Source organism: Eupeodes corollae, chromosome 3 (genome assembly GCF_945859685.1).
Source record: "Eupeodes corollae chromosome 3, idEupCoro1.1, whole genome shotgun sequence".
NCBI classification, from domain to species: domain Eukaryota; kingdom Metazoa; phylum Arthropoda; class Insecta; order Diptera; family Syrphidae; genus Eupeodes; species Eupeodes corollae.
The window spans coordinates 7363821-7390831 of NC_079149.1; the positions used below are offsets into that span (position 1 = coordinate 7363821).

The 27011-nt window shown below is 28.9% G+C and overlaps 1 protein-coding gene across 1 annotated transcript in view; it reads left to right on the forward strand.

Annotated features, from left to right (window-relative positions):
• Nucleotides 1–22226, forward strand: part of LOC129952958 (protein N-terminal glutamine amidohydrolase) — a 265831-nt gene extending 243605 nt beyond the window's left edge. Inside the window, exons 3-5 of the mRNA XM_056065942.1 lie at nucleotides 4998–5146; nucleotides 14193–14317; nucleotides 14398–22226. Of these exons, the coding sequence (XP_055921917.1) occupies nucleotides 4998–5146; nucleotides 14193–14317; nucleotides 14398–14531 (408 nt within the window). The 3' untranslated portion in view covers nucleotides 14532–22226. The remainder of the gene's footprint in view (nucleotides 1–4997; nucleotides 5147–14192; nucleotides 14318–14397) is intronic.
• The last annotated feature ends 4785 nt before the right edge of the window (nucleotides 22227–27011 follow it).

Here is a 27011-nt window from a genome sequence, read left to right on the forward strand (position 1 = left end):
AATATTTTAAAAGTCATTTGATAAGACTAGAATAAAGAGCTTTCAATGTATAGGGGTCTTCGAAATCTTTTGAATTTCAAATAACAAACCCAGCATAGAGTTTGCTTTCGACATCACATGGTCTATGTGATTTGAAAAATTTATCTTTAAATCGAAAATTACACCTAAATCCATTTGGCAACTAAATCTTTGTAAATTGTTGTTTTCGAGTTTATTTTTATTATGCAACAGACTTTGATTTTGGAAAATGTTACAACGCAACATTTTTTACTGTTTAAATATAGCCCATTGAAAGCACACCATTTAATTAAATTATTTAAATCATTTTGAACTTGTTTTTGCATCGTTCAATGAATTTATGGAACTGAATATTTTCAGATCGTCATCAAATAGAAAACATTTAGAAAAAGTAAAATGAACTGGTAAGTCGTTAATAAAAATGATAAAAGGAAGTGGTCCAAGGTGACTACCTTGAGGAACACTGGAAAAATTTCCTTAGACAAAGTATTTGCTAAGGTTGTAAAAGCGAGGCAGAAAGACAAACACTTAGACCACTTCTATCTATCTCTATACCATGTTAATGACACATTTTGATTAAAATCTTGAATTTGAGGTTTTCCTTAAAATTTAAAAGCACCAACAAATATTTTCAAAACCGTAAGATTGATAGAGTGATTTAACTTTTCTTAAATTTTGTATTTTAAATTTATTTATATTACCTTCATTCATTTACTACAAACCAAAATGACTCACCATGAAAAACAGATTATTTTTAAAGAATGCCTTGTCCGATCCAATTTCGGTTATTTGACATTTAACTAAAGTGCACAGAGACCCTTGTCAATAAGTTGGTCAATTTACGTTATCTATTTATATGTCTGTCTTTATCTATCAATCCTTATAAATGAATGTAAATAAATAAAGCAAACACTTTTAAAGAGCTTATCTTGCTGCTTGATGCCTCTCTGACATATATCGACTCTTAAGAAAAACATAACAACCAACTTAGGAATAGTCCTTCCTTAATTATTGTTTAGTTTAGCTTATAATATCCTTTAATTGAATAGAAATTTCCAAGGAAGTAAAGGACACAAAACAATCAAATATTCTCAATCAACAACCGTAAAGTTTCATAAGAACTTACGTACGAGTAAGCTTGAAAATCGTATCCAAAACAATCGCACAATATCCTTTTAAATTGCCTATAAACATACCTACATCTATATGTGTACTTAACTGTCAAAAAGCTCACACGGTTAGTGTGTGACACAAAACGCCTACACTCTTTTTTTCTGGTAACAAAACCCCCTTTTGATGAAGGTCCTTTTCGTCGCTTCTTGAATTAATAAATATTTCACACGGTATAAAACCCTATCAAAACCAAAATGGCTGCCTCAACGTTCCCATCCCCTTCCCCATTCCATTTATTCTTATACATATACATAGATATTGAGTGGATAATTGATCTGATGCAGCTGCTACCCATATACGTTCCTATGTAAGTGAGAGTTTTGTATATTAAATAAAATAAAAGCACTCACTTATGGATATGTGTATATGTATGTGAGTCCTTAATATAAAACTGTTTGCAAACATAACTCGTATAGTCGTACATCTTCGTTAATCCTCTTATAAGGCTGTCAAGTAATCCATAAATTGAGGCAAAAATAATTCTTATGGCGGATTCACAGCAAACATCATCTCAAGGACCTTCTTTTCATCTTTGTACTTTGTTTGTGTATCGCACTTTGTACATTAACTACATAAATTTTAAGTTCAAGTGTCACATAATAATGACAGAGATATATCATATTTTGTTTGTTTTATTAACAGTCTTGTATAGTCTGGGAAACAGTGTTGCTGAGTTAAGATTTTTGGTTTTTGGAAAATATTAAATGAGGATATTTAATCGATTTAATTCTTCATCAAAATGACTTAATTTTGTATGACTTAAGAGACTTTTCAATAAGGACGGGTTAATTCTGACAGCTCGTAGCGGCCATATTTCAATTTTTGTTTTCGCTAGTTTGTCTAATATATAGTTTTTCAAGATTAAATTTGGGGAAATCCATACTCCGCGATAATTTTATTCATTGACTACCTCAATATATTGTTCTAAAAATTCACAGGTTTCATTGTGGCAGTTGCGAATTCCACCGTTTTTAAACTGGGTTCTCAAATTGATGCAGTACTCGATCATCAATTGGAGAATTTAATGCGATTAAAACAAGACATCGTTGTCACCTGCGAACATTACTCCTTCTTCCTAAACCTCTTTTATGTCATCTATAAAACAAAGCATACAATAACAGAGTTAAGCTGCAACCTTGTCTGAGTCCTACTTTTATTCGAAATTGATGATTTGCATTAAATTTAATTTAAAAAAAGTGAACAATTAATAGTAAACTTCTAATAATATTAGAACATAAGTTAAGCAAAATAAAAATGTAGAGAACATGTCATAAAAATCAATCTGGCCGTTTTAAAAATAAAGTTTTTAATATCTGGTATAATTTTGAGAAAAATCGAATTGATAGTTTTTTTTTATAAGAAATAAAAACCTAAAAAAAAACATTACGCAAAATTGGTAAAAATTGTTTTTCGACTTAAATATTTTTTCAAAAATTTGAGATTATGGATTCTAACTAATTTGTACGTGTAAGAAATATTGTTTTCAGCATTCAGACAAATTTTTAGCAAAATCGAATTAACAGTTTTTTACAAAAAATAAAAACCTAAACAAAAAAATTATTAAAAGTTGGTAAAAATTGATTCCGACTCAAATATCAAAACTTTGAGATATTGGCCTTATACTACTTTTATCTTTTAAAAAATATTGTTGTCAACAATCAGTAAAATTTTGAGAATGATAAAACTTGGTAAAAGTTTGCTTTCGACTCAGATAGCTTTTCTAAAGTTATAGATATTGTCTTCAAGCTTTTTTCATTTCACAGAAAATGTTGTTTACTATATTCATTAGTTTTTTTTTTTATAAAAATCCAACAGTCCGTTTTTTCATAAAAAAATAAATCTACAAAAAATAGTACGCAAATTTGGTAAAAATTAATGTTCGGATCTTGATATCTCACAAATTAATTTCATTCATCCAATTTGTAAAAATTTAAGAAATGATACTAAAATTGGTAAAAATTTATTTTCGACCAAAAATCTATTTGACAAAACTAGAGTTTCAAACTAAACTATTTCTTTATATGGAAAATATTGTTGGTAATTTTATTATTTTTAGAAATAATTCAACAGACAACTTTTTTAACCCAACAAAAAAAAACTTTTAAGCAAGACAAATCGACAGACGGGATGGAAAGTTATCAGTGTCGGTCGCATCCCAGCCTCTTTTATCATTTAAAATTAGTAGCGAAATATCTGCCATACTCTCCCTAAATTTTTTGAACCTTCAATTTTTTAGCAAAATAAAATGACGAAGCATCAAAATATGTCAAAATTTGATCGGTTGTAAATTTAATTTGGTCAACTATTTCGGTAAGTTCATGAAAGTTACGAAAGCAAATTAAAACTTTATTAGAACTCAGATAACTTACAGGAATCAAATAGTTGAAATTGCTAAAGTTCGCATCAAGTATTGAAACAAAATTCTGCATGTGTCCTTTAACCTTATAAAAGTTAGAAAAATTCTATAGAACCAGGATAAACACAATGGAGACGTGCTTCCGTACAATGGAGAAAGCTTCCAAAATATGTAATATCTTGTAACGAATTACACGTTACGAACACACCACAGTTACATGTATATTTTATTTGCTTAATCGACCTTAAAATAGCACAATTTAGCCAATATAATCTCGAAAGATTCAGAAATAGCTTTCGAAAAAAATGTTTTGGTGGTTTTTATACAACAGCAATTTCAAAAACAAAATTAGTATTATGTCTAAAATTAAATATCTCACGAATCACGCTAACGACGTCAGTCCAATTCTATATTATAAAATATGACGTGATTCCAAATTGGTATAGTTATGAAAATAAATTAAATAACGGTTTTTAATAAATCAAAAAAACAGTCAAAAGAATATTTTTTACCACAAAAAAATGATATTTCCTCCAGAATAATTAAATGCAAGGAAAAATTAATCTTGAATATCTTGGTAAAGATAAAATGTATTGTTTTTAAACTAAATTTATATCATACGAAAGTATTGTTTTAAATACTCATTCAATTATTCAATTTCTTAGAAAAATCCAATTGTCGATTTTTTTATAAAAAACAAGAAACTTAAAAAAATACTAAGCAAAATTGGTAAAAACTTATGTTTGATTCAAGTATTCCGAGACAAGATGATATTAACTCCAAAATTATTTGATTCTATGCGTTCTATGCGTTCTATGCGTTTGTTGTAAACGTAAACTATTATTCTTAAAAAAATATAACTGGTATTTTTTATAAGATATAAAAACTTTCAAAAAATATTGCTAAATTAAGTAAAATCTTTTTGTACTTAAGATGTCGGGAACAAAGAAAGATATTTAAATCAAACAAATTTCATCATATCTAAAATATTCTTGCTTTTTTTACAAAAGACGGAAATCTGATAAAAACAACAAAAAGCTGATAATAAATGGTTTTTGACTCAATTGTTATGAGAACAAAAAAAAATATTGAATTTAAATTGTCTACCTTACACAGAATATTGTTATAAATATTATGTGTAAGTATTAGAAAAATTGACAGACTTTAACGGTTGGGAAGTTATGAGTTTAAGTCACACCCCAAACTCTTTTATAATAATATTTCCACAAAGCCGCACAAATCGCAACCTTAAGTGCTGAATGCAAAACATGATACAATTTATGACAATTTTTTCAAAAAAAGTAATGTCTTGAATCATACTTTCGAATTATTTTTCGATAATTTGTTATAAAAATACTTAAAAACTTTTGACCTAAACATGTAATAATTTTCAATCTAAATTCAATTAAATTTAATTTTTATTAACCTTTATTTTTCATTTTATTTTCAGGACTATCACGTATTCTTTATGCACAATCCATCACCGAATCGATGTTTAGTATTCGACTTAGATACGACGTTACCTTTTCCAACATATTTCCACAAATATGTAACCGAAACGTTTCGGTCGGATTTAGCACTAAGGTCAGAGCATCACAGGTAAGTTAAAAAAAAATTCTTAGAAAATGAACTATAAATTTCATTTTCCTATATCCTTTAAGTCCTTATACACATAATACCCTCTTTTCGAGTAGTAATAGTACAGGTACCATGTTGTATATCCAATTCATACAACAGGTACTCTTTAAAAAAGGAAACACATAACCTCCACCTTGTTCTATAAAATATAGTCCTTATAACTACATACATACCTTACAAAATTGTGTGATGATGATGAAATAATTCTTATTCTCGATTTTTGTTGTTGTTGTTGTTGTATTTTGTTTCTTCCATTTATGGGCTTAGCTGTGCAGAATGTCCCTGAAAAAGTCCTTATACCTTCCTATTGCACAAGCACAACAACAATAACAACAAAAATAAGAAGTTTTTTTGGTCGTAATCCTTTTTCGCATATCAAGACGACTCCGATCTCCAAGGCAAAAGGTTGACATGGATTTAATAAACAAAATTGCTCCCCAAGGTAAACATCACCTTATCTATAAGTAGATATATAGGTGCTACATACCTAACCTACCTTTAAGCTTAGTGTTTATTCGTGTAAATATTTTCACTTAAGAAAACTTTTCCTGGGTGTCGTTCGTCGTCGAAGGTTCTAAAGCCTTTTTTTCTCGATATTTTCTTTCGTCCTTTATTATATTTGTTTGTGTTCTTGTTGCCTATTTTTAAGGGCAAATGTATGCAAATTACAATGCACAACATGCTCAAGTGAAGGCGGGTGTTTCCTGTACCCTGAACCTACCCTTTGCTGCTAATCAGAATCAGAAGCAACAGGAATTTAATGCGAGTGAGTGTTTGGACGGTAATGCCGGGGCTGCAATTGGTTTGGGAGAACTGGGTAGAACCTTAACCACATTTTTAACTCCTTACCAGGATGAATGGCTGATTTTCATGTTGTTGTGCGGTATAATACAATACTGATAGGGTAGGTACTATATAGTGTAGAGAAACTGTTGTTGTTCAGGTGGCAGGTTTAAGCTACATTAACCTCTTTCCTTTATAAATGTGTAGGTACCTTCGAACATACAAAAGGTACATACATTGTTCGAGCAGCGAAATTTTAATATCGTAGAGTGATTTTAAAAATTTACACAATATCGTGATTAAATATGCTTGAGCAACAATGGATTTATAGTTTGAATTGCAGGGCTTGATTAAACCTTAAAGACTGTTGCAAGGCGCCTTGTTACTTCTTTTTTGAATGAAAATAAAATTTTAAAAAAGTTCGAAACTAACTAATATTTTGTCTGTCCTAAAAACAAAACAAACATTTTTTAAAATAGAAAGTTGTCTTGAATTCGAAGGTTTTTAAAATATGCTTTATAAAACATTTTAAGATAAAACGATGTTTTAAAGGCTAAAGTAAGACACAACATAGTTCCGAACAATAAATTGTACGATGGTTTCCTAAAGAAGAAATACTGAACCATTTTGATATTGATTTCCTATGAAGTTTTTAAAAGCTTTAAATTAAATGCTTTCACGCTTTCAAAATTTACGTTTTAAAGTTAGTTTTTTGTACTGATTTTGAAATTAAAGTTCAGTTTTAACTATATGATCAAATTTAAAAAATACTCGCTTTTAATATTATTTTTATATTTTTCAATATATTCCAAATACTTGATGTGATAGCCTTGATACTACCTAGTCCAGTCATAAGTTGTGTTACATTTCAAGAGCGCAATAAAAATAATCTAGTACATATTATATCATCATTTTTTTTTTAAATTAGTTCACAATATAAGTTTTAAGAAAAAAACAGTCTAACAAAAAATTACCGCCTTTAGCCATAATGCAGGCCATACGTTGTGGCCATTGGTCTTTATAGCTGCTGTTATCAAAGCAGCTTTTACGTTATCTAAATTTCCGGGAAGTCAACAGTTCTCCACTTCGGACAACAAACTGTAATCCAATAGATTCAAATTTGGACTCCCCGACGGCCAATCTGCAGCTGCAATAAAATCTGGTATATTTGTTCTAAGACACTGTTGTGTGGTTTTGGTTTTTATGTCTTTCCCCGTTGAAGAAAATATTTGTTAATCTCTTAACAACACCCTCGACAAAATTCTCCTAATACACATTTGCACTGGTTTTCACACCTTTTTCAAAGAAATGCAGTGGTGTAACTTTTTTATGGGAAACCCCCCGCCAAACCATTACAGAAGCGGGATGGGGTCCACCCTGAAACCTTGGAACAACTTTTTTAGCTTCTTTGGTATGACGTCGCATAAATTGATTTTGTTTATTTTAAACTTCTTCTACTGCTTTTTGCATCTTTTAAGTCTTATTTTTTTAAGACTTGGAGTTAGAAGATGTCCTGTTGCTCTACGATAGACTTTTATGTGGAAATCATCTTGGATCAGCCCCTGCCGACTCCATAATTACCGATCAAAAGCTGAAAGCAAACTAGCTTCCATTCTTTACTAATAAGAGCACGTGTTCCGAAAAATTAGTTAACGCGTTAGTGGAAATTATGAGCAATGTGCTCCTAAAATCGTGTAACAAAACTTATGGCTAGACTAAGTACAACGGCGACAGATTCTTTACAAAAACGAAAGATACTTTCAAAACGTATTGTCTGTTGTTTTTAGAATTGTTTAATCTATTAAACTATCACGAACTTATTTGGAAACAGGAACTACTTCAACAATTTAGATATCCTTAAAAACATTTCAAAAACTTGAAGTGATATAGTGATTTTAAAGTTTATTTTGAATTAAGGTCATTCAAACCCTTAGCAAAAACTTGCCTTAGTTTTTATTACAGAAAAAGGAACGGCCTTAATACACTACCAACCGGCACACCAATCACTGAATTTTGGTAATTAAAGTGGTGCTTCTTGATCAAGTAAGCATTTTCTGTATATAGACGAAGTTGTTCAGCCAAAGTTAGCAAAATTTTTAAGGAAATTAAACTTCAACGACTAGAAATTAGAACTTAATAAATTTTGGATGCCTTCGATAGTTTTCTGTTTGTTACCTTCATCGATATAAAAACAGAATGTGTTGACATAAATAGAATAGTCACTGAAGAGTCTAGGGCTTTAAGTTAACAGAACATCTTTTTCCGAATTCTATATTGGGGTATTACTTAGTTGCTTACTTATGTCTTCCGACATGTTAAGCCTGTTGGAAACCCCATAAAGGACATAGGGCCTCTATTACGCATACGCGCCATCGAGTGCGGTTTCTGGAAATATGTCTTAGCTCCCTCCAACTCTTGCCTAGTGACGATGATTCCTCCTCGACTGTCCTTCGCCATGTGCTTCTAGGTCAGCCAGCTCTTCTTCCTTCTTGTGTAATCGAATTCTACCTTTTCGAAGCATATGTCCAATCCATTGCCACTTATGCCTTCGTATAAAGAGTCTATAGGTTCCTGACCTGTCCTTCTATGGAGGACCTCATGGGATATTCGGTTTGGCCGAAAATCTCTAGGATGTTACGAAGGTTTGCAGCTTCCTTGTAATGGCTGAAATAACCTTTCAGGTGCTGAACCCATAAAGAAGTACAGTTTGACATATGTGTAAGAGAGTCGTAGCTTTGTTCGTAAGCTGATAAAGCTATTCCTCCTAATTTTGGGCAGCATATCGAACGCCGCTTTTGCTTTGCCGATGCGGCTTATGACTTCTTGTTGGACTCAGCTTTCGATAGAGACGATACTTCCCAGGTATTGAAAGCTCTCTACTTTCTCCACCGGTTGTGAGGAGGTTGAGAGAGCTGATAATTTTTGTTTTGCCGGAGAGCACGATTGTTACTTCTCTCTACGTTTGTTGTCATTTGATGGAGATCCATGATCTTATGAGAGAGCAATCAAACATCTTCCGCTTAATCAATTGCCTTATATAGGATGTGAAAGTCCATTGGATTCCTCCGCTACCTGACAAAGCTGTGCGCTGTACATCGCTTATCACCAGCAAAAACAATACTGGCCACAGAAATACAGCCCTGTTTTACTCCGCTACGGATTTCAAAATAACAACCTACTATCGCGCAAAACTTGAAACTTGGATCTTTAATAATAGCAATTAGTTTTTTTGCAGGTATTGATGCGATCAATACACTAGGTTCCAGCCCGGAATCATGCTTGGTCGGCATCGAGTGTGGCATCAAGGTGTTCCCTGATGAGCTGCAGTATGATGTTTGCTACTATTTTGTCAACGGTGGGTAGAACGTAAACCCGTGTCCAGTTTTAGCACTTTGTAAGATCTCCTTTCCTTGGGAGCTTGACGATCATTCCTCTCTTGCACTCATCGGGGAAGCTTTTGGTACTCCAGGCTTTGATTTTGAGCGGATAAAGCACTTCGCTTGATAACGTTGGCGCTGCTTGTAAAAGCTCTGCGGAAGTTCCATCGAGTTTTACTGCTTTGTTGTTCTGAAGTACTTTAATTGCGTGCGGATTCGGGGATTGGTTTGTTTGGGTGCTTCAGAAGGTATTAAAAGTTTCGAAATATGATCTAAGAAGTTCTTGAAACATGTCAAAAAGTATTCAATTTTAATTTTTCAGTGTTTTTGAATTCAATTCCGTCCCTGGTTCAAATAAATCCCCATGCATATGCATGAAGCTATTTGGCCAGGACATGCGCGGGTACATAGGAGAAAAAATATCGTATTTTAAAACGAATATGGGTGTTGAATTTGGACTACATAGTACCTACCTACAACACCATACAAGGACCAAGCTAGGCCAGGCAACAAGACAGAAAAAGCAGCCAGCAGCAGCAGAGCTAGCAAGGCAATTATTTCACACGAATACTATGAGCCTTAGATTGGCTGATTATGAAATGATTATCCATGTAATATATTCTGGCGATAAAGCTATTAATTTTAATGAGTTTTGAGAGTTTGGTTTTTGTTGGCGATTTTTTGGTCCTGATAACAAGCAAGAGTATAGTGTGTAGTCATGCAATTAATTGTTATTTTATATTTTTTTTGTTTCTATATATTTGCAAGCTTGTAACTTTAATCGTTTTTAGTTTGATTTTTTTGTTTTTATCTTTTCAAAGAATAAAAAATCTGTTGGGTATTAATTGTTTTTTTTTTTTCGTTTTTAATTTATTTAATTATGTTTATTGGAAAAATAAATATTGGCTAAAATAATAACATAGATACATGAAATAAATACCAGGAATAAGAAGAGGGATGAAATATCTCAATTAATGTCATTAAAAAAAAACTAAAAAACGTGCGAGAGATGACAAATTATTGCGTAGAAAAAGCATTAATTCTAGTACATTGCTGATTGCTTTGTTATGTTAATTTATCAGGCGTGTTAAAAAAGCATGTTATTGGTTTTATAATTATTTTATTTACCAAAACGATAATGGAAAAGGCATATCTCTTTGCAAAACTATTGAATAATGCACAAATTAGTTGCAAATTGAAATTTATTAAAGCAAGGGTATTTTGGATGTTTAATCCAAACAAATCAATGGTTTATTATTGTTTGTATAATAAAAAGCCTATAAATATATGAGATACTAACGGTCGAATTGATGAAGGATTTTTTGTACATTGAGGTAGTTCTGGCTTTGAGTTTATGGGTGATTCAGGCTTAAAAAATATTTTGGAACCATTATTTAGTGCTTTTTAAATAAAATTATCTACTCAAATGTCGATAAGTATTTTTAGTTAAGTGACATTTATCAAATCGGGTGATACTTTAAGCTTGGTAGGGTTCTAGGTCTTTACTTGCGACACAATCATTCATTCGTAAAAGGTATAAATTAAAAGTGTTAGAATAGATTTGTGTGAAATGTTGTCCACATTTATTTTTCTTAACTTGCATTCTTTCAATAAAAAAAATATGTTTTTGTGTTGCTGCAGAATTGTTCCCTCATAGAACCGTTTCATTTTTTTAAAATTTCTCAAGAAATAATAAAACATGCAATATTACAAATGAAAAACTTTCAAAAAAGCCAGATAACGTTTTTTTACTTTAGCAATTTTAAATAAAGTGAGAATTTAACGCTAGCGACTTCAATTAGATTGTATATTTTACAATGTGAAGTGGTCCCAAATCAATTATAAATGAAATTATTTAAAAAACAAAAAACTGAAAAAAAAACTATTTGACCTTTAATATTTGAATTCTCGCATAATTTTATGCCATGAAAAATATCATTTTTGTCGTAAGAATATAGATATCGCCTTAAAATTTATTTAATTTTATAGAAAATTATGTTTTCATTATCTTTAAAGATTTGTATTTATCTATTAAGATTTTTAATAAAATCCAACCGTATTTTTTTTAAATAAGAATCGACAAAAATACTACGAAAAATTGGTAAAAAATGCTGTTTAATTCATACATTTGCATTCCAAATTTTGTTTTTAATGTTAGATAATGTTTTTAGAAAAATCTAATCAACATAAATATTGATATATCGTTATTAATATTTTGTTAAGGATTCAGAAAAATTGACTATCGGAAAAAGGTAGGAAATTTTGAATGTAGGTCGCAGTTTTTTTCTTACTTGCGACATATCTAAAAGTCAGAAAAGGTGGGACTCCCGATATCATCCGTCTGTCTGTCTAGCTGTTCTGGTGCCTAAGCCCAAAGCATTGGAGCGATTCACTTCAATTTTTAAAATAATGTTATCAGCCGAATTTTTTAAAGACTGAAAATAATAGTAGTCCCCAAACAAATTTGTTGGTCTAAAATCTAAAAGTCGAGTATTTTCAAAAACCGATTGATTTTCAATTTTCGCTAATTTTTTTAAATTTATATCAAGATTTCACAAGAACTATTTAACTGTCTCAAGAATATTTGATGATCAAAGCTGTCATTGTTTTATTTTTGATTTTTAAAAAAATATTAAACATTTTTTTTTTGAAATTGGATACCTCGAAATTGTGTCGTTATTTTTTTAGGAAATTGAAATGTAAAACGTATACTAATAACCTTTCAATAACTACATACTTAAAATTTTTTAAACTGAAACCGAACAATTTTGCTCTAACGATATTAAAATACAAATTTTAAAAAATTAAGCTGTTTTTTGAGAAATAAAATGATACACATACTCTTTTTGTGCACGAGCAAGTTCGTGCGAAGCAGTCGTGCATTTGATTAACTTCAAACAGAAAGTAATGGGTCCGATTTTCCAAATAGAAAATGTTGACATTTCTCGCATTTCAAGTTCCCTAGAGTCGAAATAAAAGATTCAAGAAAGATGTCTGTGCGTGCGTTTGTACTGTGTACGTACGTCCGTACGTTCGCGATATTTTTTGTCGTCCATAGCTCAGAAAGCGGAAAAGACATCGACTTCAAATAAATTTAATTATAAAGATAAAAAGGCACAAAGATGCTCTCAAGAAAATTGCGTGTTTACCATAGCAGTTTGAAAAAGAGGTGAACATTTTGGTTAACCCTTAATATCTTACGAAGCAAATACGCTAGAGCCTTGAATTAAATTTTATATAATAAATTGTAACGTGAAATCCCAGAAGTATATTTTTTGAAAAAAAAATCCATTTAACGTTTTTTTTTATAAATCAAAAAAAAAACTAAAAAAAAATTGTCACCTCAAAAATTTTACGACTAAAATATGATTTCATCTCCAAAACAATTTTGTGCAACGAAAAAAATGCTTTTGACATCTAATAAATTTTTTAAAATCGAAATAGAAAGAATTATTGTTTTTAAAAATTCTGAAAAATGTTGAGAAAAATCGAATTGACAGTTTTTTTACAAAAAATAAAAACCTAAAAAAAAACAATACTAAAAGTTGGTAAAAATTTACTTTAGACTCAAATAGCTTTTCAAAAATTAAAAATATTGTCTTCAAACTTTATTTCACAGAAAATATTGTTTTCGATACTAAGTAGTTTTTTTATAAAAATCAAACAGTTCGTTTTTTCATAAAAATATAAAATCTTATCTCTTAATTCATATCTCTCAAGTTAATTTCTTTCATCCAATTTGTAAAAATGTAAGAAATGCTACTAAAATTGGTAACAAATTTTTTCGACTAATAATCTCGTTAACAAAACTAGATTTTCAAACTAAACTATTTCATTATATACAAAATATTGTTGGTAATTTTAAATTTTTTAAGAATAATTCAACTAACATTTTTTTAACCCAACACGAAAACCTACAAACTTTTAAGCAAGATGGGATGGAAAGTTATCAGTGTGGGTCGCATCCCAGCCCCTTTTTTATAAATTGCTGTAGTAAAAAAAAATCCCCCACACAATTTTTTTAAAAGTCTTTCGATTTTATTATATCTGTAGAACAAACATTTATTTAAAGATGAAATCTCTATTAGTTCTTCAGATATGAATGACAAAAAAAATTAAAATTGACTTTTTCATTGACTTTTCATTTTAATATTTTGATAAATCGATTCCAAAAATATTTCATCTTATAAAAATTGCTTGTTCTTGACATGCGGTACATTAAACAAAAATTAATGAATAGGTCTTTTAAAAAAATATTGTACGTAGAATGTCGCCCTAAATTTGTGTTACGTTCTTTCTTAAGGTAGGTTAGGGAGCAAAAATTACCTATTGCTTCAAAATAATTATTTTACTTTTTTTTTCATTTTGACTTTATGGGAACTTCGGAGTCAAATTTTTGTTCAAGATCACATGAAAGTAAGATGCAAGACTCAAATGCACAGTCCCAAACGAAGTTTCTAAATACAATATTTCCGTCGCGATCTAAAACTCGAAAATACATTATTTTTGATTCAGTTCTGCAACATTTTATAACACCTTGGAATTAAAATAATCCTACTCAAAATTTGGTATAACTTTACCCTTGCAATAAACTTATCTTAAAACCGTTTTTTAATACTCTGTGGTACAAAAATATTGAGATCTGAGTTGAAAAGGTATAATTTACCTAATTTCATTTCCAATTAATCTCAAATTTTAAGCTCCTTTAAGCACTTTAAGATTAAATGATAAGGTATAATATTAACAAATAAATAACTGTTGATTTCCTCTTCATTAAAAATTCCGTGCTATATATAATCTTTAACATATTTAATAGTTATTTCATTTCATTTACATATTTTTTCTAGATTTTTTCGAGTAATACCAGCGGAAACATATCTCTCAGAGTTCGCTTCAGATCGAAGACATATGCGAAGACCAGACGGAAGTTGGATAAAACCACCTCCATCATATCCCCCTATAGAGTCTTGTTGTGAGAACTCATTTAAATTTAAACATTATTTTATTTATCTTAATAAAAATTAATTAAATGTTTTTCTTTTTAATTTTCAGCAAGTGCACACAGTTTAGGAGATTTCATTTGCATGACAGCTGGCAAGGGACCCGGAAGTGTATATAGTTTATCAGAATTCGTACAACGTTTCTATAAAGCGCCTCACGTTGTAGCGCAGCAAAATAATAAATAATAAAAAATCCCAAACAAAAATTAAATATCTTAAACTTACGAACCACAAAAAAATATTGTTTTTTAAATAATTATATAAATTAATAAAGAAAAACAAAAGAAATATAAAAAAAATTTAAATTATTTTTCATTATATACAATAAACAAAAACCAAATAGATGTTATTTTTCCCCTTTTTATATATAAAAATAAAAACATTTATGCATAAGAAACTCAAAACAAAAAGAAAAAAAAAACAAAAAACTAAATATTTTTATAAACAATAAATAAATTACTACTGCGTGAGAAAAACAAAAAAAAAACAAACAAAACAAAAAAGCTAACAAATTAAAAATAATGTAACAGAGAAGAAAACAAAAATGTAAAAGAATTAAACTTGCTATAAGCTAAGCTAAGTCACCCATTTCTCGCTTGATATTTAAAAATTATTAATTTTACATTTTTACTTAATCAATTAAACTTTTATTAATAACTTATCTAAAGTTTTGAGATATTTTAACACTCGTTCATTATTTTGATACTTTATATCGATTGGTTTTTTCACTCTCCTAAATTCATATAAATATTAAATTTAATTTCCACAATAATGAATACTTGCAAAGTCTTAAGTAAAGTACCCTTGAGTGTATATTTTAAAATGTTGTTATATAAAATACAAATATTTATTTTATATAATTTTAAAATGAGAATATATTTCTCCAATACTGATAAATAAAACACAGGTTGTGTGTAGATTTTTAAAGAAATGTTTTTTTTTTGTTCTAATTTGATTTATTGATTTATCAATGAATTACTATCTTATTGAACTTTTTTAAATTTTAACTCCAATTTAATAATTAATTTAAGCGACTATAAAGACAAAGCCTTAAATCAGCGTAATTGATTGATTTTGTTTTAAAAAAGTTAAAACAAAAATAATAATAATAAATAAATAATTCTTCACCAAATTAAAATACTAACTGAGCAATAAACTATTTAACATTTACAATATATATTATATATATTTAAACTAAACAAAAAGTAAAATGATGCTGATGATATGCTATGCGCACACTATATATATTATATTATTATGTATAATCAACAATATAAGTTGAGAGTATTGATGTCTTGGATGCACATCAAAAATATGATACTTTGAGGGGCAGAATGTTTTTTTTCAATCTATGTCATTTTAAACTATACATAAAAAATTAAATATTTGTATACAAAAAATACTCATTTTTAAAATATAAGTGGATCTTCGAAGCCAATAAATACTCCTTAAATTCGATGGTGTACTTGGGCGCATACGCACGTTTTTGTTTTATCAAATTTTTAACGAAGAAGTTAAGTGAAATGTTATAAAATTAAATAATTTTTTTTTGGCTCAATCTCAGTTTAAATAAAAAAAGAAATTAAGTTTTCACTTATGTCACGATACTTTTGATTGAAATAAGCTGATAACTTTTCTTTTCTTCCTCGCTTTCGAATACGCTCTAGCCTTTATTTTTTAATATGAATTCTAAATAGGAACATACATGCTAAGAAATTTTCTAATATCAAGAATTTATTTAAGTATTGAGGTCTTAACACCCACTTAGGGTTACGAGTTTAACTTTTTTTTTATTTGATTTAAATGTCAATAAATTATTTAAGTATTCGTATATTTTTTAATTACGTTAAACGCAATCCTTAGGAATCCAATATTTACTTAAATCTAAAGTTAAAACTAACATAATTTCAATGAGTATAGAGAATTTGTTGAATTTACTAAATGATTCAATTGACGAACATAAAATCGTTCCATTTAAAACACCAACTATAAAACAGAATTGAAAATACTATCTGTAACTAGAAAGAAATGGGAGATTTATTATTTTAAGCTTTCAAAGTCTATCAGTCATGGTGAAAAAAGCGACCAAAATATAAAAAATCTATGTTGAATACTTTTATATTATCTCAATATAAACGAAATAGTATGTCCGTTCCCGTACCCTTCTAAAACAATCCAATTTTACGAATAAAAACCAAGTTTGACCAAGTCCTGTTCGCGTACTCAAAACTTTCGTAGTTTTTCGTAAAAAAGAGCACTCACTGGAGAGTAAAATATTCTCCCGACCTACGAATTTTAGCCCAAGAAATTTCTTTGGGCTGATTTGTAAAAAGTGTCAAATATGATAGAAAATCAAATAATTTTAAACAATACGAATTTCAGTGCAGAAAGTACGCGAACGGACCAAGTAATAATAATACATAATTATCAGTAAACATCAATTTTGAGTCTAGTTCAACACCAAAGCCAGAAAAATTATATTCTCTATTCAAACGTGACGAATTCAACATCTAGTCATAAAGTTTTGTATTACGTTTGCGTATAAGACACAGTATCCTACTACACGATTCCGAAAATTAAATAAGCCTATCTTGTAGAACTTTAAAATCCTTGATTTAGTTGATAATTCAAAAAATGTTAACATCATCTGCATAGATTAGCGATATAAAAATATTTCAAAAAGAAGGCACTTCATGTATAGACAAAACATCAATGGACCAAGGTGACTCCCTTGAGGTACACCAGAATCGGCCTTAAATTGATATGAAGGTGTACTCCTAAACAAAACGTTGAGAATTGTAATTTAATAATAATTATAGACATTTTTCACAAACCTACATACATACATATTCACATATTTATTTCACATTAAAACCAAAAAATATTTAAAAGAAATTATGTAATAGATCAGTGATTCAAACAGTGTACAAATAGCAGATATAGGACGATAATTCGTAACTACATTTTTAGAACAGGTTTTTTATTGATTGTGAGGTATGATTATTTCCAAAGGAAATGTGAACGAACTTGGAACATATCAGGTCATCGTTAAAAACATAAATGGTGGTTTTTCATCAAGACCAGGACTGGGGCATTCATTAAGCTTTTGAATATTGTCACGTATAGAAGCTTTTATATTCTTGTGTGTTAGACATTGACATCTAAATTAAATTTTTGAAAAATTTTAGACTTAACAAATTTAAATCCAGTTTACTTTAAAACTAGTTTAGCAGAAACTCAGTAACATTTACATATTTTAATTGCTGTTCGGCTCAAATATACACTTCACTATTTTAAATTTAATAATAGTAGATTAAATTGAACTTTGCGAAACTACATTATTGAAATTTATATTTGACATTATCTCGTTAAAGTCTTCTATCTTTTATTCCTAATATATCATACAAAATCACTACATGTTTTGGGCTATGGTGATATTCTTCAAGTCCGTTTTCCCAAAACAATTAAAAATTTCTGAAAATCCTATTTTTGGGTGTAAAACCGTTCCAAATACAATTCTTTAGAAACCCTGGAATGCAGCCCACAACCATATCTTCTCCCTAATATGATATTTTCTATTTACAATACCCAAAATTAAAATTTACGAAACTTTGAAAAGTTTTCAAATTATAAAGAAGTTTAAACTGTTTTCGTCGAGATATTCAGAACGTTAAACCAATTAAATGTGCTATTGTTTGTGTTTTTTTTTTCATAAAAAAATCTTCCCACCAGACTCCTTTTCAAAATGTTCTCAAGTGTAAGCAACAAAGTTTATTAAAATATAATCTTTTATTCCTCAAGATATTTAAGTCCGAATCTAATTTTGAATAAAAGTTTGTTAGGTCTGTCAACTCGATTTTATTAAAAATCTACTTATATTTTAAAAACTATTCTTTTTAGAAAAAAAAATACCCTGAAGGCAGGCAATACAATTTGTTACCTGTTAAATACTTCACGTGAAAAATTTGTGTTAAGATATCAGAAAGAACTATTCCATCATTTTTTTAATTCATACCAATTTTTTAATACGTCCATGGATTTAAATTTTAGTGTCCTTAAAATGTGGAGAAAGGTTAACATTTTCTATTTGAAAAAATCGGAAGTATTACAAAAACTTTCTACGAGACGTTTAAAAGTTTATAATACTTGCTAAAGAACATCAACCTCTAAAACAATCCCACATTTTTAAATGTTAAAAATAATCATTATAATTCTTTTTTAAAAAAAGAAAGGCATACAAATTATTGCCATATTACCATTTTTTCTCCTTCCAGATGATTAAGTAATCTGAGTGTTTTTTTTTTTAACTTAAATAGAAATTTAAAGAATTTAAGAGCACGAAAAAATATCAAAATAAAAGCAAAACTTGAATATCAAACAAATTTCAGTTTTTCATCAGTTAACATCCTTAATTTTTGGCTTATGAAGTAAAAAGTTTACTATAAATTCTTTTTTTAATAAGATATCAATAAAAAATACATTTTTCAAAAACATATAACACGGTTAACAAATAAGCTTGACTTTACATTTAGCCATCTCAAAATTCAAGACACAATACAAACTCAACAGAAATAACAAAAACAAAACAATTGATTAACATTTTTCTATGTAATTTTTCGTTAGTTAATTACAATGTACTACATTTATACTTTTGGTAACTTATACCAAGCTTAAGTAGTTTTTTAAAACTTTTACATATAAAATTAAATTTAAAAAAAAATTAAAAAAAAACATAATTGAAAACAATATTGTTAACAGAAGAAATTAATTTATAAAAAAATACACTTAGGTTACATAATTTAAAAAAAGACACAAAATTATAAATATATACATATTCAAACAAAATTTATAAAAAATGAAAAACAGTTTAGTGTATATTATTATTTAAAAAAATATATTAAGCTTTAAGAAATGTAAAAAAAAAGAAAAATATAACATAGAATATATATATATATACTTTAACTACTATATTAATATAAAATTTTAAATTTAGCTGAAACAATTTTTATTATGAAAATGAAAAATAAAACATAACAATATAAGTCATAGTTCTTAAGAAACAAACTATCATCAAACATAACATTTTATTTTAGATTTAAATAATTAAAAATAAGTAAAACAACATAACAAATAAAAAACAAAAAACGAAACAAAAAAAAAATATTTTTAAAAAATCTTGTGATCTTCTTAAGAAAAATAAAAAATAATAATAGAAACAAAATATTTGAAAACTACTTTTCTTTTTGTTATGTTTTATTTTGTCAAATGATTCAAAATATATATATTGAAAATTGTGTGCGGTTAGAAAATAAAATATATAAGTGTCCTCATAATATATTTCAGTGTTAACAATATTATATATGTATATACAACAAAATTATATTTAAACAATTGTTCGTTATCATACATTTCTATTTTCCTTATATTATTCTACTTTAAAACAAAATTTTGAAATGTCACTGAATTTTTAAAAACGGTCTACGTTTTATGTTAACAAACTCAAAGAAAACATTTATTTTTAAAAATTATTGAAAATTAAATTATAGTTAAATATTCATAAGATCGCTTAAAAATTGGTTTTAAAGAGTTTACAGTTTCGTTTTTAATAATATTGATTCAATATTTTCTACTAGAATTTATTCTTATTCAATATTTCCTCACATAAATTCGGAACAAATTTCTTGTTTTATTTTTCTGTGTAAATTTAAAATAAGTAAAACCTTTAAATAAAGGGTTTGTCAAAAATTCCAAATTACAGAAAACGATTAGAGTCCATCAAAACCGTAAATGGCATTTCCATCAATTTTATATTGTAACCTTTTAAATAAGTTATTCAGAATGTCAAAAGGGACTTTGAAAATTGGCGTTTTCGGTTACGAAAAGATCTGTATTTAATGTTTGCAAATCTTTCTTACTGCCTTTACTCACTTCTCAGTCTTTAAACTTTATTATTTTATAAGAAAATTTACTATATTTAATTATTTATATTATTTTCAACACTGATTAAATCACAAATATTAACAAAATTGAATTTTCGCAGTTATATATGAACTATATACATTTTTAAACTGATTTAGAAAAGTAAAGAATAATTTTCATAAAAAAAATCACACACATATACGAAAGCAATTCTTAACCTTCCTTACTTACTAAAGTAAATAAATATTTATAAGCAAAAAAAACTATTTCATAAGAATACAAAATAAAACAAAAATTCTTCAAAATATCCAAACTTATAAACAAAAAAACTATAAAATAAAAAACTTTTTCTCTTCCACATTTTCTACGAATTTCTTCACACATTTTTTATAATTAAATTAACTTAACCCTTACAAGAATAGCAACTTAAAAAAACAACATCAACAAAAAAGCTAATAACTACAAAATATTTATTTATTTTATTCCAAGAAAAAAACAAACAACTAAATACATACATAATAAAACTTAAAAGTGCAAATTGTAAAACGAAATATAACTTTTTATTTAGAATAAATCATAGTATAAAAATAAAAATATATAAATTCTGCTTTGTGTGCTGCAATTTATTTAATATTTAAACAAAATACAATAAATATTAGAAGCAAAACAAAACTATATAAAACAAAAAATATATAAACCGCTCACAAAATAAAAAAAAATAATTGTTATTTACATAAAATTAATTATAAAAGCTGAATATTTAAATATAACTTTACTTAAGTTTTCTACAGCAAAACAAACAAAAATTAAACAATTTTATTTATTTTAAATCAATTAGTTAAATAACAAAACAATACATAAAAATAAATTTTATTAAATTTAATGAAACCAAGGAAATTAAAAGAATTAAAATAATAATAATACAAATAAAACAGAGATTATAACATTTACAAAGAAAAGTTTAGATTTTTTACCTGCTTATTGATAATTCTTTTGAAAAACAAAAAACAAAACAAACAAGCTAGGAAATATTAATTATAAATTTATAAAAATATACAGAAGTGTAAATGTTAGCTGGAATCTTTTTTTTAAATAAAACATTTTTGTATCCCCAGTAATAAGATTTATATATTAATTTCTTTTTATAAATTATTAATAAATGATCCTCTATGTGTTGTATTCTTTTGCTCGAAAGAAACTTTTGTAGTTAGGTAAAAAATAACAACAATAATATAAGCAACTTAAAATGTTTAATAATATTTATTATATTATATTATATTATGCCAACGCAAACAAAATTAATTTACTTTTACAAAAACCAAAAGAAAATTTTTAAACAAAATAAAAACACAAAATATATGCGATTATGAATAATCAATTTTTTTCCAACCAAATCAATTCAGTGGTTTCAAATGCTCTTTTACATAAAATAAAAATACAAAAACAAAAACAATGAAAAATCAAATATAAGCCTCTACGGAAAATACCAAATAACGCAAAACAAAAATATAAATTTTTTCAACTTAATATTTTTCAGAAAAATGCAAAAATTCCAAACCTTTGTTTATAATTTTGAAAAAAAAACACAAACCACAAAATAAATGTTAAAGTATTTAATTGCTTGTTCAATAAATTTAATTTGTTTTTTATATAAATATATTGCAATTGCATTTTAACGAAACATTTTGTGAAGCTGAACAAAATATTTATTATTATAAAAACTTAAAACCATAGCTAAAGCATCAAAAACAAATTATAATAACAGAGAACAAAAATGTACTTAAAGCGGGGAATTAAATTCAAGAAGGGTTGAGTTTAAGTTTTTGAATAATAATAATAAAACAAATAAAAATACAAATAATAAACAAAATTGATAAATGAAAGAAAACAACAACAAACAAAAAACTATAATTGAGTGAAAATGCTATTTCTTATAATAAACGAATATTGAAAAATATAGAAGGTTTCTGCATTTTATTTTTTGCAAAAAAGTTCTAACTCAATATTTTGAACACTTGAAGCATTCAAAAATGTAACCTTTTTGAAATTATGCAGTAATCATCATTAGTGTTGGAATTTTCTGAAAAAAAACTATTGACTTTCTGAAAGTGATTATTCCGAAGGAATACGTGGTGTATGTAGAATATTTAAGATTTATAATGTTTATGTAAATCGATGTGAGATAAGAAATTAAGTTGTAAACTTAATATTTAAGAGGGAGTTACGACAGCCACTGTGGTCCTATTTTCTTGTGAATAGTGATTTTTTAAAATCTACAGAAAAGTTTTTAAAAAAAAACACATACAATTCAGAAAAATGGAAGAAATCTTTACTTGAATCGACAGTACAGTCCATATAATTTAATGTTTGAAGATTATTTCATGCAAATGTTGACCTTTACTGTGCTTCAAATAGTCCATCCGTTTAGTCCAATTATGGCATACTCTCCAACATTTCGGCCGGTATCTCTCGAATAAATGCTTCAATATTGTCTTCCAATACGTCAATTGAAGCAGGCTTGTTTGTATAGACATGAGCTTTAACATAGCCCCACAAAAAAGTCTAAAGGCCTTAAATCGCACGATGTAGGTGGCCAATTCACCAGTCCCGAACATGAAATAAAATGTTCACCGGACTCACCTCTCAATAATTCCATTGTTGCGCGTGCTGTGTGGCATGTGGCACCGTCTTGTTGAAACCACATGTCATGCAAGCCAAGGTTTTGCAGTTTGGGCAAAACAAATTTCGATATCATCTCACGGTAGCGCTCACTATTCACATTTACGTTACGATTCGCATCATCTTTAAAGAAGTACGGTCCAATGATTCCACCATCCCATAAACCGCACCAATCTGTGACGTTTTCTGGAGGCATTGTAAGCTCTTGCAATGCTTCTGGCTGATATTCACTCCAAATTCGACAATTCTGCTTATTTCCGTACCCAGCCAAAAATGAGCTTCGTCACTCAACACAATTTTTCGGTAAAAAAGTGGATCTTCGGCCAACTTTACCAGAGCCCATTTACCAAAAACGGCAACGAATCGATTATTGATGGTCATCATTAACACTGGCCGATACAGCTGCAATATTTTCTTCAGTTCGAACTCTACGCGAGCTTATGGGTGGTTTAATGTCCAACAATGTAAATTTGGTGCGAAATTTAGTCAGAATATCCGCTTCAGTGGGTCGATTCAACCGACCATAAAATGGAAGAAGCGCGCGATGAACTTTAACAGAACACGCATTTTGATAATAAAATTCAATAATTTGCAAGCGTTGTTCGTTTAAAAGACGATTCGTAGTTAAATTATAGACCAAACTGAAGATGTTTGACAGTGAAACAAAACACGAAACGTGCATCAGCTGTTTAAACTAGTTTTGCCAAAAAGATAATAGCTAAACAACACCCTTTAAAACTGGCATCGGCAGTAAATGGGGTCTACAAAGCCCATTACACACTGGCTATAATATCTAGTCGTGCAATAAGTCTTTTACAAGCATAAAACACCATAAGACAAGAACTACATATATAATATTTTGTATTCATTGTGGTTTCATTTATTTGGTCATAATATTACTCAAAATGACCGACCTCAAATTTAATGCCAGCCCTTAAACGTTTTAGCCATCGACGTATATTGGCACTGTTGCCTGATTATGAGGTTCGGCGGATCGTTTCAATTGGACTTTTCAAATTTGACTCGTCTCCTGTCCTTCTTCTTTATTCAGTGATTTAACAGCTTTCCAAACAAAATTTGTTTTGTTTTAATGCAATTTGTGAAATTTTGCGGTGATTTTTGCGAAATTTTATATTTTTTTTGTGGATATTGGATAAATTATTAGAAAATTAAAATAAAGCTAACTCACATTTTTACATAATTAGAATCAAGAAAGAATCCACAAAATCGAACAGTGAACATTTATGAACACTCTTTTGCCTGTGAACCCGCCAAAAAAAAAGGTATTGGATTTCAACTCGCCAACAAATATTACAACATTTCAAATTTGCGTTAGAATTCGTTAATTGGTCGAATTCAAAACGAAGAAGGCGGAAGCGAAAGCAACAATTGAAAAATGGCATACTAGCTAACAAAACGATTCGCCGCGAATCCCATAATCAGGACCCTATTTTTAACGGTTTATTTCACACTGCTTCAGTTTACTCTATCTTAAGTATTTTTTTATGAAAGAATTCAAGTACGCTCTTCAATTTTGACCACAATAATTAATCTTCAGATTTAAAATATGGAGTCCCGAGAGACAATTTTAAGCTTTAATAAGACCTAAGATGTTTACCCTTTTTTGCTGGCTTGGCTTTGTTTGTCTCTCTCTCTACCCTTCCATCTATCTATGTTAAACCCTTTACCCAACTCTCTGTCATATCTCTATGCTACAAGTTTTCATATTGATTCCCAAAAACAGGAAGTTGGAACACTTTGGAGGGAGACTTTCGGTCAAACCGGTCACAGAAGCGTGGTGATTGTTACGTTTGACATTCTAATGGTCAACAGTTTATGTTTGATATAATAAATTGTATCGTTTTCATTCTTATAAACTTTTTCAAAGTTGAAAATTTCACGTTTGAATTGTTCCATGTTTATTTTTCGCGCGTTACAGTAAAAACCATTTGACTCTTGACTCTTTTCACAATAACTCTTTAAGAGTCGAAGCGTTTACAAATGATCTGTAGAGCGTCGATAGCCCTTAATTTGTAGATGTGCCTTAATCAGTATAGAAATGTATCAGATGAATATCTGTAATGCTCTGGGCATTATCTTTCGTTTGAAGGAGTGTTAGTGATAATTGCTCCGGTACTACTTTCAAGAGCACAAAAGAGCGCAGCGCGGGTGCTTCTTTCTGGACCATAATCTTGTCTTAAAGACATAGAAAACTGGCGGAGAAACCGATACCCGAACATATTTTGCCGTTCCAAGTGGCTATTAAGACGAAAATTTCACAAAACTTTTTCCTTATTTCTATTCTTTCTTTTTTCTTTAGCGCCTCATTCCATATTAACAGAACCGAAACTGAAACCAAATTCACATTTATTCATTACTGACGAATATAAATATTTAGAAAAATAAAATATCCATTTTATATTAAATGGATGTCTTCAGCAACAAGGTCTTGAAGTTTTGTAACAGAATTTATGGCACGACTAGGTATATATCGGTCATTAGACCGATCCTGACATATGATAGAGTAGCATTATGGTAGACTGCACTGGACACAGCAATGAACTATGACAACCGTGAGTGAAACACTCCGCTCTACCCCTCCGCTGAACTTGATGTTTTGCTCATTCTTATACCGTAAGATATCTTCAGCAAACAATCCGACGCTAAAGGCTTAAGGCCTCCCCACAGCAGATTATTAAAAATATTGGCTACTCCATTATTCTGAACTCATTCAAATCTTTGTATATTCGACTACATTACCCCAATTCAACAAAAACTTCCAAGTATAAATCCCTTCTACATCTACCTTAGAGAATAAGTCATTTTAGATAGATTAAACAATTAACTTTTGATTGATGGAGGAGCGGACTAAATCTATAAATCTGATTTCGTCTTCACAATCATTGTAGCAAGTTCCAGACAGAACTTGAAGCCCATCATCTTGTCTCAAAGAAAACGTAACATCGACAACCGATATACACAACTGTTCCGATAGTCAAGTTGACATAAAATCATTTATCTCTGTCTCAATTAACTCAATAATAGCCCGAAGCTGTTCATCATTTATTGTGGAGATGGCGGAGCAGTTCAAAGTTTATCTGAAATGATTTTCGGGTCCTAGATATATTTCAGGAAATTGCAAAGCTAACGAAGTTGCAGAAATTGGAACCTGTTGGGCAACAAATCTGACATCGGTATACCCCGAATTACTTGTCAGCTTATGCAGGAAACCATAAAGTCGTCTGTCAACTAAATTAATTTGACCTATGGTTGATGCTTAAAGCTCTAAGCAGCTCATTTAGGTTTGTAGATTTCACACATTATCTTTGCCATAGGTGTCCTTACAGGAAACTTCGTAAAAGATTTATTTGGAGAAAATCCATGGATTAGGAAGAAGAAGAGACAGTGTCTTACTTTCTATGTTTATGTTCTTCCCTGTGACAAAGACGATGATTCCACCTTTTAGACTTTTACTAGAATGATCGTAGTGATCTAAGAAATGTTGACATCTATTGTCTCCAACGCTTCATAGATAGCTCCAACTGGTTCAACAAGAAAGCTAGATTCTAGATCTAGATTGTTGGTCTAATGCTTTTACGTCAGCACAGCAGCCACCTTAACCTAACCTAATCATACAACTTGATCAGCGTTTAATTTTTTTTCTTTGACTGAAACACCAAATTTGTCTTGATATTTGTTGATATTTAAAACAAGCAGCTCATTCATATAAAAACCACAAGCTTAAGCACACTTAATTAAAAGTGAACATGAACACGTTACTCACATCCGGAAATGTTTATCAATTCAGTAGAAAAATAAATCGTTCTTTTTTATTTTTAAAACAGACAAGCTTCATTCAAAAAGATAAAACAAGCCTAAGGGCTTAAACTATCTTATGACCGAATTGTGGGTAAATCCAAGTACTAAGTGATGTACACTGTCTAACAGGTTTTTTCGCTTGTAGCTATATACAGATATTTAGATTATCGAACTTATAATAAAACAATAATAATAATCAGACTTCTAAGTGGCTGATATACATATAAGATTAATTAAGAACTTGTTGAG